This window comes from Phyllostomus discolor, chromosome 3, assembly GCF_004126475.2.
Source record: "Phyllostomus discolor isolate MPI-MPIP mPhyDis1 chromosome 3, mPhyDis1.pri.v3, whole genome shotgun sequence".
In the NCBI taxonomy this organism is placed as follows: domain Eukaryota; kingdom Metazoa; phylum Chordata; class Mammalia; order Chiroptera; family Phyllostomidae; genus Phyllostomus; species Phyllostomus discolor.
In genome coordinates this window covers 112,286,373-112,302,049 of record NC_040905.2, presented here as the reverse complement: position 1 = coordinate 112,302,049, position 15,677 = coordinate 112,286,373, and the positions used below count along the sequence as shown (strand labels likewise).

Sequence of the window (15,677 nt, the reverse complement as noted above, 5' to 3'; positions counted from 1 at the left end):
TAAAATATTAAAAAAATAAAAATAAAAATAAAATGTATAAAACCTGATGAGTAGCATGTGGAGTGGCCCCTCTCTCACTGAGGGTCCAACACAATATTGATGGTTCAACTACACAAATGGTGTAGTTGTTTCTGAATGTTTCTAATCTGTTGCTCTTTCTTGAGACTAAGCAATCCATAACACCATAAACACACAAAAAAATGCTAGTGGGTGACAGAATATACTAAGGAGCCACTGCTTTAAAATGCCAATATGGAGTCCTGAGCAGATAGCTCAGTTGCTTAGAGCACCAACCTGCTACGCCAAGGGTGCAGGTTCCATCTCTGGGCAGGGCACACACAAGAAGCAACCAGTGAATGCATAAATACATGGAATGATAAACTGATGTTCCTCGCTCTCTCAAATCAGTTAAAACAATGTCATTATAGAAAGGGATGTCACTGTGGGACCCCAGGTATCTTGAACTTCCCTTTAGTTTACTGGTAGAATTCATAATGTTAGAGCTCTCATGGAAAACAGTTTCTAATCATAGCTGTTCCTCAAATATTCTCAAGTATTACAGCAAATTTAACAACCCAAATAAAGGGAGTTTGGGTATTATTTGGCACATAGTAGGTTGCTAGTTACTTCTCTGTTGGAAAGAATTTGGCTATATTTATACAGGGCACAGCAGAAGTAATGCCTGCTTGAGTGTGGTTGGTAGGGTAATAATACGGGTGTAATAATTTATAGTTTTAATTTGAACATTTTACCTAAAATGTCATATGGTGTGCTTGAGTGTGATATTGTTATGTTACAGAATTACATGCTTATGATTTTGTAATAAAAGATTTTGTAATAAAATAGGGCATTATTTGTGCTGGATCCTGAATATTGAAAAGCTCTTTGAGTGGCACTTCAAATATATTTAGGTAACTCAGACATAAAATGCTGAAATATAATTTTGATTGGAAATGCATATATAAATAAGCAGCATTAACATTTTAATCAAATTCCCAAGAGAGCCCAGAAATGCTTGGAAATTGAATCTGCAGGTAGTTATAATTTAAAATCATCATTTCTCTAGTTATTGCAAATCAGGGGTATTTTATTTGGAAACTCCTGAAATTGTATATAACATTAAGATGGTTTATTTTTATGTGCATTTTTTCTGGAACTCTTGAAATTGTATGCAGCATTAAAGAACTTCTGAAATTGTATGCAACATTAAAAGGGTTTATTTTTATGTGCATTTTTTCTGGACAAAAGAGCCACAACTTTCATCAAATTATAAAAGGCTTTATGAGCCAGAAAAAGGTTAAGAATAGATGCTGTTGATGACAGATTTCAGAAGGCACTCAGATTGCTCAACACATGATTGCTTAATTTACTTCTCCTTCCGACTTTCAGGCCCAGCAGGAATATGAGAATTCCCCAAGCTTAAATTACTCTAATATACAGTAACAATTCTTCAGAGTCATGTTATTAAAAAAACAATTTTTACAAAGGAACTGTATAAAAATAGACACTTGGGGAGATTTTAAATTTACATGTATATGGTGTGCAAGTGTGTACTTTTTCTTAATCACTTCCTCTCATTTATCTTTCCCCAGTTAGCTTCCTCTTCCTGGACATGGGAACTATTCCAGGTGGCCATGACAGATTCTCACAGCAGAACAAAGCAAACACGTGTGAGATTTTAGACGAAAGAGAAACCACAAATGTTAAGTTCTAAGACTTACTGCAAAAATTAGAGGCTGCCTTTCTGGACCGTTTGAGAAATCCTCTAAGTTCCCGAATACTCTTTCTAGTAGAGAGATCCACATACTCGTAAGACCTTCCATGCAACAAAGACCGCTAATCCCTAACTTCTCTAGAAAGGTTCCCAGGAATGCCTCCGGCCCAGTGTCAGGAGGAAAGAATTCCTTCAAGGAGTCCAGTCCTCATTGGCACCAGGTTCCAGCAGAGAATCACCTAGAGATCTGATCCCTGCAAGTGGATGAGCAAGAACAGACAGGCCCCCATCTTCACCCCCCTTCACTGAGTCTATACAAGAGGATGTTGTGTGCTGATTGCTCATAAATACTGGACCCACCAGGAAAAACCTTTAAGAAAAGGCTCTAAACCTCAGCAGATTCAGTTTGGCTCCAGACTGCGAAGTGTTGTGAACCCCTAAGATATGTATAAATGGCATATGTGTTTTTCTGGGAAAAAGCTCTGTGAGTTCAGATTCTGAAATGGGTTTGTGACTTCCCATAACATGGGCATCCTCAGGAACTCTGCAAAGGGAGAGGCTACATGGGCGTACCTTCTCAGAAATCCTACTTCATTTCTCAGTCAATTCTTCTCTTTTGAAAAAAAAAATTTAATTCACTTTTAGAGAAAAGGGAAGGGAGAGAGACAGAGAAACATCAATGTGTGGTTGCCTCTTGTGCGCCCCCTATGGGGTCTTGGCCTGCAACCCAGGTGTGTGCCCTGACTGGGAATCAAACCGGTGACCCTTTGGTTGGCACTCAACCCACTGAGCCACACCAGCCAGACCTTCCTTCTCTTAAGATAATGCAGGAAAAACTATTTTGAAGGCTTAATAAAATAGGGATGTCATCACAAGCAAAACTACCCTATAACCTGTTGTTTATTCTTTTAAAGTTTCATGTAAAAATAACTTTTCAACCAAAGTTAACTGTAACAAATATGTACATTAAAAGAACTCTTGAGCCCTGACCAGTGTGGCTCAGTTGGTCAGGTGTTGTCCTGCAGAGCAAAAGGTTGCTGGTTCAATTCCTGGTCAGGGCACATGCCTGGGTTGTGGGTTTGGTACCTGGTTGCGGGTGTATACGAGAGGCAGCCAATTGAGGTTTATATCCTTTCTCCCTCACCTTCCCCGCTCTCTAAAAATAAATAAATAATAAAATCTTTTTTAAAAAACTCACATTAAAGGACACATAGGGTTTTTAGTTGCTTTGTTTTGAAATCATGATGCAAAAGAAAATCAAATCTTCCAATTTCAGCCAAAAATTTCAGGAAACAAGGGGTGCCCCAATCTCTGAAGTGGTATTGATCTTTTCAGGGAGGAAATACCACACATCAAATATTTAGACTTTAGACTATTTTAATGATGTCCATTTCTTCAGTAGATGCATTTTGAAATTATAGAATTAACAATTTATCAAGAATAGAGCAAAGGAAAGATGGAAAATGCAAACAGTTGGTTCTTGCTAATTTAATTTCAGATTCTAGGCATGATGTGATTTTCTAAAACAACCAACCAGAAAATGCTTACCACAAAAAAATCTAGAAATGCAAACACAGATGAATCTTTGGAAACTACAAATTATTACAGCCCACATAATGGGAAGCATGTGGCCCTTTGGCTCTCAATGTCATGTGCAAATGTGCAGGTGTCTCCACAAGTGAAGTCAGTGATAATGGAGTCGTGCGCAGGTGTTGCATAATCTGTGCGACTCTTCAAGCTAAAGGGTTTAATAACTGATGCTCTACATTTGTTTGCATTGGATAAAATTATGTGCTTGTTTATACATATATACAGTTTGATCTGACCTGGGGCCAAGAAGAAAATAGCAATTGCAACTCAAAGCAACTATTTACACACATTCAATTCTGAAGTATTGCTTCCTGTCCTAAGTTCAGAAGAGGTATTGCCACTCTGAAGAATGCATCCATCTTATCAGTAGCGCTTGAACCTGCTGCTTAGAAACCCCTCTGTCTTCAGCAACTATCTGTTCAATGCCAACTGGGTGAGATGCAAGGCATTTCCATTGCAGAGATTCTGTGGTTCCATGTTGAAGTATGCTTCAGAGTGGGAAACTGGGAAGGACCAGAGAGCACATGTGAACTGGTTACTTAGGAAGGCTCAGGGTGTTTTTAAAGACAATTTTGAACTCTGGGTGAGCTGTCCATCAAAGGCTCCAGTTTGCACAGTGCTGAACCAGACCAACAGATGGTCTGACTCTGCCCCTGCAGTTTGCAGTCTCTCAGGTTCCCAGGGTCAGGAATCATAAACACCTTCATAGGAGGGGAAGGAAAAAAAAAGAGTTTGATAGGAAGTACGTGCAGAGATGAACTTTGTAGAGCACATTTTGAACAGAACAGCAGAGACACTGGTAACTCAGAGGCAACCACTCAGTCCCTTAGGTGCCACCAGAGCTATAGAGCCTGGAGCAAGAAGGCAAAGGAAAAGAGCCACACTCAAACACACACCTTAATACTGATGGAAGAAACTCCAAAAACACCCACAATCCCTACAGACAAGGAGAGCATCAGGTAGTGTTTCTTTTTAAATAAAAATTCTGCAATATTTTATAAGAATACATTCTTTAGAAGCAAGAGGTATTGTCACACCATCCTTTCTCCGGCATTGGAAGAACAACACAGTGACAGTAAAACCTGAAGGAAAATCGTAGTTACTGAGAATGTTCTCAATTCCCAGGACATTGAGATCCCAGCTACAGCTGTACAGCCAGGTGGTCATCCCATGTCCTCTGGGGAGATGGCTAATCAGAATCAGTATTTCATGATGCCAGAAATGGCAGGTTCTGTACGAATTTGAGGAGGAGAAGTGATAACAGGACTTAACACAGATGTGAAAGTTACACACAGATTTACCAGTGAAAAGCAAATGCACAGGGCATGTCAGTGAAGACCTTAAACAGAGGAGTTAGTCCTCAAAATATCGCATGAGCAATAGGCCACTGTCACCTTAAAAATAACTGTGACTATGACAAGGCAACTCTAGCTCGAGTTCAGTTCTACATAAGCTTCAGACTCCACATGGCAAAACGTGATTACAATGAGAACTGGCAACAAAGGGCACAGAAGTGAGTTTCCTAAATTTTCTATGCCGCCCCTGGTTTAATGCCTCGTTTGCATCCAGACGATTCTGTTCCAACCTACGGTGGAAGAAGTCCACCTAGAGAGGGATGACATTCATTCACCAGGTCCAATCCTGCCACAAATAGGCCCTGCGCAGTCTGAGAATGGGAAGGATGGAGAAATTTCTTGAATGTGTGAAGGCCAAGACAGCACTGGCACTGTTCTGCCGTCTTTGTGCTTTGCCCAGACCTCCTGCTTCACGCCCAGCCGGGTTCTGATCCAATCCCCGCAGCATCATGTAGGGCCAGGGCAGAAGTAGCGGCATTCTGTTTAAAAAACAGTGGTGGAGAGCTTCTCTGACCCAGAGCTCTGGCCATGTCCCCTGGGGTCCTGCTTGGCCCCCTCATGGGGGAGGTGGCCCAAAGTGGCTAAAGCACTAACAGATAACTTCTTGTCCTCTGCTGTGTGCCTTTGGCAGATCCCCAGAGTCTATTTCCCTTTACCAGAAGGACTCGGCATTCCCTCCCTGAAAACACGCTTCCTGACAGACAGATAAATAAATAAATAAATAAATGCAACCCTCAGACACTTATTTTCATTTCCCTCTCAGATGAGTCAGCCTCAAAGACAACCCCCTTCACTCCCAGATGGAAGACCCCTTGGCACGAGGGCAGAATAAAAATAGCTTTTAAATACCTGAGGCTTTGTTATTGGTTAGCATTTGGAATCCCGGCCTGCATGTGGAGGATTGGGGAGTGGGACACCCACAGCCCACAAGGGCTCGGGTGATCTGAAAGGTGCAGGGAGGGAGGGACGCCAGGCTGTCCTGGCTGACTGCTGTTCTCAGCCCACGCCCCAACCCCCCTGACATCCCCTCTCAGTGAGTTACTGGCACTTAATCTCAGATTCATAAATGCAAGTGTGTGCGCATGTAAGTGTTTACATAGGAAGATCAGGTCATTGGAAAACATTACTATGTATATAGAAAAAATAACTTTGAAAACATTGTATTAGCAAAAAAAAGTATCTCATGAGAAAAAGCAATAAAAGTGACATCTTAACCGCAGCTTTTGTCTTAAAAGTCCAACAATACCCAATGCCATGATCTCCACCTGTGGCTTCTTTCCCTAATCTCTGAAGCCACAGCCAGCCCCTGAAGGCACTTGTTCCTCATGCTGCTGAACGGTTACACTAAGGGAAGAGGATTCCAGGGAGAGAAAAAGGAAAGAAATGGATGAAAATGAACCCTGAATAACTGTGATCTACACAGAAGTTAGGGCTGCAATGACCACATGGCACCACATCTGGGGATGGAAACTGTGGCGCTTGGAACACACAACAGCCAAATACGAATATTATTGTGTTTTGATGAACAGAGCACCGCGGGCAGCATCCAGGTGCTGCATCACACACTCTTTGAGACATTGAGCTTAGTGAGTTCATTGGCTTCTTCCATCCCCATGTCTTCACAGTCACTTTTTTCTATGGCTTTGCCGAATCGACACCTTTCTTCACCTTTGACAGGCTCTTTCCAGGGTCTCTTAGAAGACAGGTGAGTGTCCTTGGCCTGTGTGTTGTTCTCAGAACCCAGAGATGTCTTGTCTAAGTTCTGTACAGAAGGCACCAGGTTGGCAATCTCGTCTGTGGGAGACCGTCCGATGCTGCCATCCACCTGGACTCGGATGTCTGGGGAGATGGAGAGCTGGTGCTGTGGCACAACCCCATTGTCCGTGCACTTTGGGTAAAGGTAGGTCTTCATCTGACCTTTGCCCTTAACATTCACCGTGCCCCTGTAGTCAAAGTCGTAGCCCATCTTGCTTAGGACACGGTAGCTTTCTTCACTCACCTGGATGCGGCACTCCACTCCCGTGGTGTCCATCCTGCTGGCGATGTTGACAGTGTCCCCCCAGATGTCGTATAGCAGCTTGGTAGTGCCAATGACCCCTGCTGTCAGGGGTCCATTGTTAAAGCCAACTCTGAGCTTGAAATTGAACCACAGCATGTTGTTGTTGAAGTCATCCACCACACGCATCATCTCCTTGGCAAACTCAAACAGGATCTGCAGGTGCTCCTGTGGGTGGCTGCCATCTTGGCACTGTGTGGCATTCAGTCCTGATGCAGCCATATATGTGGCCCCAATGGTCTTAATCTTCTCAATGCTGCTGTAGTCTGGCTTGCTCAGGAGCTCGTCGAAGTCCCCGATCAGCTCATTGAGGACCCGGTAGCACTCCTTGCCTCCCTCATAGTTCTCCTCATAGAACTCACTAAAGTTGACAATGCTGGCAAAGATGACTCCCCCATTGTCGTGGTTCTTGGAGTAGGTCTGGGAAACCTTCAGCTGCTCTGCCACATGGTAGGGGATGATGTTCCTTAGCAGCCAGTCGGCTTGGTCCCTCATGCTCTGGATCTTGGTGCGGTGAAGGTCTGCCTCCACGTCCCCATGGTAGTGAAGGCGGTAGCTGACCTCGAATTCTCGATTCAGGAACCAGACCAACAAGAGCAGGAGAAAGAAGACGAGAATTACTTCCTGGCCAATCAGGCTGGCTGGTCTCCTGCTGTCATGCAGCAATGAACTATTGCATGGATTCCTCTCCGAACTGCAGAGGAAAAAGAAGAGAAAGACGTCCCTTTTTAAATGGATCTTTTAAAGAAAAGGTTACTCTCAGCACTTCAGGTTCTGAAACAGCCCAGCTAACCAGCAGTCTGCATAAAATTGTGTCAAGCTCAAACCTTTGACTACCTGCAGCTGCAAAACAACCCATTTCTGTTTAGTTGGCTGCCCAAAGATGTGGAGAGGTAAAGACTGACTTCTGTAACTAATTTCTTTAATAACTACTTTGTAATTGCTTTTTCAGAAGTCTTTAGTTCTTTGGTTTTAAAAAAATCTTTTCCCCAACTTTTTATTTTGAAAAATGTCAACCTTATGGGAAAGTTAAGAGACTAACAAAACAAACCTTCATATATCCTTCTCTTGGATTCAACTGTTGTTAACATTTTGCCACTTTGCCTTTTCCCTCTGTCAACACACACACATGTACACACATTCACACACTTGTTGCTGAACATTCTGAAAGCTGCAGACATCATGGAACTTCAGTCCTGATTATTTCAGTGCATATCTCCTACGAATATGAACATTTCCCTACATAACCACACTACTGTCACACCCAAGAAATTTAACATTCTCTGATATATTTACTTTTTAGATTTTTTCTTTTTAAAAATTTTTTTAAAGATTTTATTTATTTATTTTAAGAGAGAGGGGAAGGGAGAAAGAAAGGGAGAGGAACATCAATGTGTGGTTGCCTCTCACATATCCCACACTGGGGACCTGGCCCACAACCCAGGCATGTGCCCTGACCTGGGACTCGAACCAGCCACCTTTTGGTTCACAGGACAGCACTCCATCCCCTGAACTACACCAGCCAGGGCCACTTTTTAGATTTCTAATCCAACTTTAGTTTTAAAAGACCTGTAATTTTACAAAGAATTTTTCTAAGTTCTCTACTCTTTGCCTTTATAAACATTTGGCAAAATACCATTCCCTCCACTATGAGTTAGTTTCATTTTGCCAGTCATTTAAGGCAATTTCAACATTTTTTTTTAAGTATAAACAGTGTATGTTTAAAAGTAACACATGTAAGAATCTTAAACAGTATAAACAATGGGAAAATATATGTCTTTTCTTCCAGGTAACAAACACTGTCATTTTCTTGAGGTCGTGCACTACTGTAATACATGGATATGCAGTAACAGCAGACTCCCTCCTGTGGGCGCTAGGTTGCATCCTTATCCTACTACTGGGAAAAAGGCTGCACTGTATCATTGTGCATAAGAATAATTCTGTCTGTGGAATAAACTGGAAGTAGAATTACTGAGTAATTTAAAGTACTGTGCATTTACAATTCCACTAGAAATTTCCAACTTGCCCTTCTTATTTCTCTCCCCTCCAAGAACTGAGCCTGCTGTCAGGGGCTGTCCTTTTGTTCCACAGTGTGAAGGGCGACAGCTGTGACTGGAGCTCTGAAGATTAACATGAGGAGCACACCCTCTTGTGAAGTTTACTTTTTAAACACACACAGACACACACACAAAACAATTAAAAATACTACCTACAAAATTTAAAGAAGAAAGTAGAAAGAAAAAAGATTCATTTGTCATCCTGCCATCCAGAGGCTATCACTGTTAACATTTATTAAAGTTCCTTCTAATCTTTCTTCTATTTGTATATAACATTGTGACTGTTCTGTTCTGATAAATTTTGTACCCTGATATGTTTCTAAAATGCACCGAGTAGGATACTGGGTTTTATATAACAAAGGGCTGGGTCACCATATAAACATAATGATATATGAAATGAATGGGTCCTCAGTTCAGAGAGCTCCATAGCACAGAAAACTGAATTCTTTACTCAAAGTGTTTAATGAGTTTTACTGTTACCTGTAACTAAAGGATATTAAAAAATAATGGAATTGACCAAAACGGCCACCACAACCCTCTCTGAAGCCTAGTCACAATGCCCTAGCCTTAGAATGATGACACTTTGGCTCTGTCCTGGCTGGACCACTGCAGAATCCTAGAACCTTGGGTGAATCATGTCATCCTTTTGGGCCTCAATTGCCTCACATGAAAACTGAAGAAAGGATATGGTATTGCTAAGTCACTACTGACCTAAGGCTCTTTACAGAAAGAAGTTAACACAACGGATCACAGGCTGCCATCTGTAGAAAAGTCTTCTGGCAAAGGTGCCTGAGGCTGTCATCAGAGAACTTGGGTATGGTAAGTGCCTACCCCTTCTTGATGAGAGGGGCTCACCAGGCCTAGACTGTACAAACAACTTGCTTTATACTGAGTACCTGCCTTCCTTCTGAAAGCCTGCAATTTTGGTTCAAGCTAGGAAGAGGGTGCCAATGTGACAAGCCTCCAATGTAACCCTGGGCACTGAGTCTCTACAGGGCTTCCCTGGTGGACATTTCACATGCACTGTGACAGCTCATTGCTGGAGGGATTAAGTGTGTCCTATATGACTCTGCTGGGAGAGGACTCGTCAAAGCTGGTACCTGGTTTCCTTTGATTCCACCTCATGTGCCTTTTCACCCTGCTGATTTTGCTTTGTGTCCTTTCTCTGTAACAAACCACAGCCACAAGTATGACTATGTGGACTATGTGTCAAGTCCTGAGTCTTCCTAGCAAATTATCAGACCAGGGTTAGTTTGGGGGAATCCTGATACAGATTCTATGACTTGGTGCCTGTAGACCAAGGCCTACAAAGGCCTAAAAAAGGCCTCTATGGTAAGACACACCACGCTTCACTTATTTATTTTGCCAACAGTCATTTAAACATATGGCAATACATATTACGAATCTCAACCACTGAACAACATAACTATTTATTGTAGATGACTAAAACAAATTTATGTCTGGCCTCTCAAATCTCCAGTTGGCTTTAGAGTAGAGAGTGGAGAAAGTAAACCTTCTATGTGTGAGCCCATCTCACTGGGTTCGGACCTTTCTTTCTGTTTCTCCAAAGTGGTGACACAGAGGAACAGCTCTCTTTATGAGTAGACATCAGTGAGGCTTAATGTCATCTTAACAGCACAACCAGGCATTGTAAATCCCTTGGTAGAAACGGATGATGTGTCTAGCTTTCCTCAATAGTTCTACTGGTTTTGTCTCTTCTCTTACTATGCTGTGGCCAAAGCCAGCAATGTAGCCTAACTCTGGTGACCGGCACAGGCCAGTTCCCTGTGGGTGGAGGAGAGGAGCAGAGAAATGTGGGCCAGTATGGAATGGAAAGAGGAACGGACCACAATGTTTGCTTTTACCTTTGCTTAAAAGAGTCTTAATGCGCAGATTTACAGTTAGTGCCCAAGGGGCTGCCCTGCAACAGACTAGATCTGTAACACACAGATGGGAGAATTACTTCAGATCTATAACCTGTATTTCTTACTCTACTACAGAAGGAACAAAAGTGATGGCCCTATTCCTAAAAATCAAATAGCAAAAGCCAGTTCCAAAAGGAGGAATTTTATGTGACTAAATACAGGAGTCAATTTATGACTTAGTAATTGGACATTAAAACATAAATTAAAGAGCAAAATATAGTATAACTCCTCATGGAGAAGAAGGATTAAAACATAGAGAAAAATAGAAAACAAGGTCAATCATGGTTCTAATCAGCTAAACCCAGGATTTATTAACATTTTGGTATATTTTGGTGCCATATAAAATCTATGCCTAGAATGCAGGGGCGGAGCATCACCAGGACAGGACACAGAGGGGCTTCTGGAGTCTTAGTAATATTCTTTTTGGTTTGAATGGTAGTTAAGAGGGTGCACTCACTTGTGAAAATTCATTGAGCTGTATTCTTATGATCTGGGTACTCTTTTAGTTTATGTTATACATCAATGAAAATTTAACTTACAAAGAGCTACTAAGTATTTCTCTTTCGAATACTGTAGTTGTAATCATACACAGAAACACTGTCTGCACTCAGCTTTTGTTCCATAGTTACTTTCAATTCTCCTTCCAAGGTCTAAATGTCCACAGATATTTAATTTTTTAATTGCAGAAACAGAAAAATATAATCACTCCTTATTCATTACTAGCACTAGTAATGTTATATCTTTACTAGTTAGATGTAAGATATAGACTATATTTTACTATATCTTATAATATCTTACATTTTCATACACAATGAATTACCTACCTGTACCTACAGAACATTTATAATTTCACATAATAAATGACAATGAAAACCATAAATGTTTCCAATGTTGCTTCATTTTAATAGTTGCAAAATTTGAATATGTGTATCATAATTAATTTCTTTTTTATTGACAGCTGACGGTTGCTGATGACTTTTAATATTATTAATCATTGTGATCGATATTTTTGGGCATGCTGAGTTATCTCCTTGACAGATAAGCAAAAACAGAAGTATGTACTTAAAGGCTATGACCATTTTTATAGCTTGTAAAATCACTTTCTAAAACAACTGTACCATTCTGAGGAGTCAGACAGCATGGCAGAAAAAGCATGGCCTGGTTGTTAGCGAGGCCAGGGCTTAAGCACTGACAGTGACCAGCTGTGTGACAATGGGCAGGTTCTTAACTTCTCTGATCTTAGCTTCCTGATCTAGACAAAGTCACCTAATGTGCCAGTTTATTAAATAAACTTATATTTTATAAATGCCTAATAGCTACACAACCAGCTACACCACCAGCAATTTATGAATGTGCCATACCTTGGCCTACACTGGTATTTTCACTGTAACGTTTTAAAGATCCTATCTATCTATTTATTTATTATGGTTGTTCAAGTACAGTTGTCTCCATTTTTACCCCACCACGAGCTCCCCCGCCACCGACCATCCCCACCTCCCACCCTCAAACCTACCCCCTTTGGCTTTGTCCATGTGTTTAAAGGTCCAATTTAAAAGGCCTAAAGGAATTCTGTAGTTATTTAAACGTGCAATGACTTTGATAGTAACATATTTACCTACTACCTACATTTTCTCTTGTGAATCTCTTGGTTATTTTCTGTCCTTTATCTATGTAGGCCTTAGTTAGCTCTTACATTTTTAACAACAATCCCACAAAATATTTGTCTCAGTCTGCTTTGATCCCCCTAATCAATCTTATCAGTAAGTCTTTTCTTTCTTTTTTTTTTGTTTACATGTGGTTCTATTATTGTTTGTAAAATTGGGAAGCTATCTCTGTCTTAGAGGCTTGAAAACCACTTAATTTTATTTTCCCTAGATTTTTATATAGTTTTATCTAATTTTTATTTTAAGCCTTCAGTTTATATAGTAAATTTAGTTTGATGTTTATAGTAAAGCTAGGGTCTAACATTTAATATTTCATTCTAATTAGGTATATGAAAATATTTTAGGGATAAAGTAAGTACTTTTCTTTGATTGGTGAGATCTCCTAAAGTCTTATATAAAATTAAACCAAATCTAACATATGTCTTAACTATCATTCCACTTTCCCAATAAGATATCATAACTATGATCTGATATTTCAACAAGCAGATAGTTTTCATTTATTCTTTTAAGAATATATATTGTTCTTTTTATTTAATATACAATTATTTTTAGAAAGTTTAGGAATAAGCAATGATAATATAGTTACTATCGTTGATTCGGATGTAAGAATGTCAAAAGCTTACCTGAAATTCTGTACTGCACTAAGGTGTGAGATTACTATGGGACTGAAATTAAAAAAGGAGAAAAGTGTTATTATAAAAGGCAAAGAAGGCATTATATAAAACATTGAGAAGAGTTTAAATAAACATTTTTCCTTTTTTATGTGGAGATCAAGTTAGACAGCTATTTTTTTCATTATAATTTGATACTGTCTGTTGATTAAGAATAACACAAGGTAAAGATAATGATATAGCTAAAGAGCCTTTACATCAGCTGTGGAAAATAGACAAAATCACCAAAGAACAAAACAAAACAGAAAAACTCTCTAAAGCATACATTTTACTGCTAAGACTTAATCACGGTGTCCTATAGAACAGAATGTTCAAATAGCAATGCCCACTGACAAAGGATCAGTTCTGAAAGGAACTGTTAGAGGTGCTGGCAGATTACACTGGAGATGCCCGACTTTGCTATTAATGGTGTCCAAAGCCATCGCATCCCAATTTTAGATATTGTACCATACATAATTAAAGAACTCTCTTTTGGTGTTAAAGAAGGTATACACATTCAGCCCTTATTCTTCCCATATTCATAGAAGCTTCACTTGGAGTCACGTTTCTTACACCCAGAACCCACCCAGTCCTTCAATGAACTGCAAGCCTCCCCATCCAGGGAGTCTCACTCATTGAGAAGGGGGATGTGGCACAGCATCTGTGGGCAGCTTTCCTGGGCAGCAAAGGCTGGGTGAGGACTAGAGTGGCTTTTATAATCACATGGGGTATTAAATGAGTTCACAGAAAAGGAAAGAAAAGCAAGTGCTGTAATCACAAGATGTGAATTATAAGAATTCATGTCTTCATCTTACCCTGTCCAGACATTATTGTGACATCACTGTAATCCACGTGTCTGTGTTTCTGCAAACCTGGCCACGGTTCTCAAAGAATCCTCTCCCCTTTATAGGAATTAAGTTTATGTTTTTCCTCCCCACCCCATATATTCCCTACCCTGGACAGACTTGGCAGTGATGATGGGCTACATGGGCTCGAAGCATCTTGTGTGTGTGGAGGGGTACTGAGATTCGACTGCCAGCCTTACCCCAAGATCTGTTATTTGAATTCTGGGCAAGGAGGCGATGATAGGTTCCCCACTAAATGGCTCTCCAGACCCAAGTGGAAGAGCCACACACTATTACTGAATGACCCTGTGAATAGCTGATGAAGCATGTGTGATGGATCTAAAAGCTTAAAAGGTAGGTTGCTGAATTTCAGGCTCTTGGGAAAGATGTTTATAATGACCATAATTCCAGACTGCAGTACCTTCAGAAAGGAAAAAGTAGGCTTTGTTTTCCTTAAAGTAATTTACTCATTAAAGTCTCCTTTCAAATACTGAATGACAGTTCTACTTTATATTCCTCTTTTGATCTTAATTTGCATGGAATTTGAATATCTTTCATGTCCTTATTATTTTATTAAATGAATTAAGAAAGAATAGTTACTCAGTCCATTGCTAACTAATACTTTGGTTATACCCAAAGTACTGGTGATACACTGGTGATTTCATTTGATATCGAGACAAACTGGATTTACAACTTTTGAATTCCCTAAAGCAATGGTTCTCAGCAATGGTAATACCATTCCTTGGAGACATTCTGGAAACACTGGGGGATCCCTCTGGATACATAATAATCTGGGGAGCTACAAATGTTAGATACCGTACAAAATATAGTGAAGAAGTGTCCATGTAACTCTGAAGTATCCCGCCAGCCTAATTCAGTGCAATTACAAAAAAGTGTTTCTTCAATGCATGCTGATAGTAAAATTTTTTTTAAGTAGCTACACAGAAAATCCAGTATTTAGAAGTGTGTCACATAAAAGGAAGCTTCATAGGTTCAAGACCTTATGAAAATGTTTTAAATTATATTTTATTATTTATGCTATTATAATTGTCCCAATTTTTCTCCCATAGCACCCCTCCATGAAGCACCACCACTCCCTCAGGCAATGCCCGCACCATTACTGATGTCCCTGGGTCATGCGTATAGGGTCTTTGGCTACTCCAAACCCTATACTGTGATTTACATCCCTATAGCTACTCTGTAACTATCTATTTGTACTTAATCACCTCAGCTCTTCACCCATTCCCCTACACTCCCCTCCCATCTGGCAAACATCAAAATGCTTGCTGTATCCATGAATGTCTGTTCCTCTTGTTTGCTTACTTGTTTTTTTAGATTCAATTGTTGATAGATTTGTATTTATTGTTATTTATTGTTCATAGTTTTGATCTCTTCTTCTTAAATAAGTTCCCTTAACATTTCATACAATAAGGTTTGGTGATAACTCCCTTAGTTCTTTCTTGTCTGGGAAGCTCTTTATCAGCCCTTTGATTATAAATAGTATCTTTGCTGGGTTGAACAGTCTTGGCTGTAGGTCCCTGCTTTTCATGCCTTTGAATATTTCTTGCCAATCTCTTCTGGTCTGTAAAATTTATTTTGAGAAATCAGCTGACAGTCTTATGGGAACTCCCCTGTAGGTAACTAAATGCTTTTCTCTTGCTGCTTTTATGATTCTCTTTTTATCTTTACCTTTAGCATTCTAGTTATGATATATCCTGAAGTGGGTCTCTTTGCATCCATCTTGCTTGGGACTCTGTGCTTCCTGTACTTGCATTTCTATTTCCTTCACCAAATTAGAGAAGTTTTCTTTCACTATTTCTT

At 40.1% G+C, this 15,677-nt stretch overlaps 1 protein-coding gene across 1 annotated transcript in view; it reads right to left on the bottom strand.

The window, feature by feature from the left end:
• Positions 1-3,073: 3,073 nt before the first annotated feature.
• Positions 3,074-15,677, bottom strand: part of ADCY9 (adenylate cyclase 9) — a 157,420-nt gene continuing 144,816 nt past the window's right edge. The window contains exons 10-11 of the mRNA XM_028523512.2: positions 12,985-13,026; positions 3,074-7,409 (exon numbers count right to left, since the gene is read on the bottom strand). Coding sequence (XP_028379313.1) covers positions 6,218-7,409; positions 12,985-13,026 — 1,234 coding nt within the window. The 3' untranslated portion in view covers positions 3,074-6,217. The remainder of the gene's footprint in view (positions 7,410-12,984; positions 13,027-15,677) is intronic.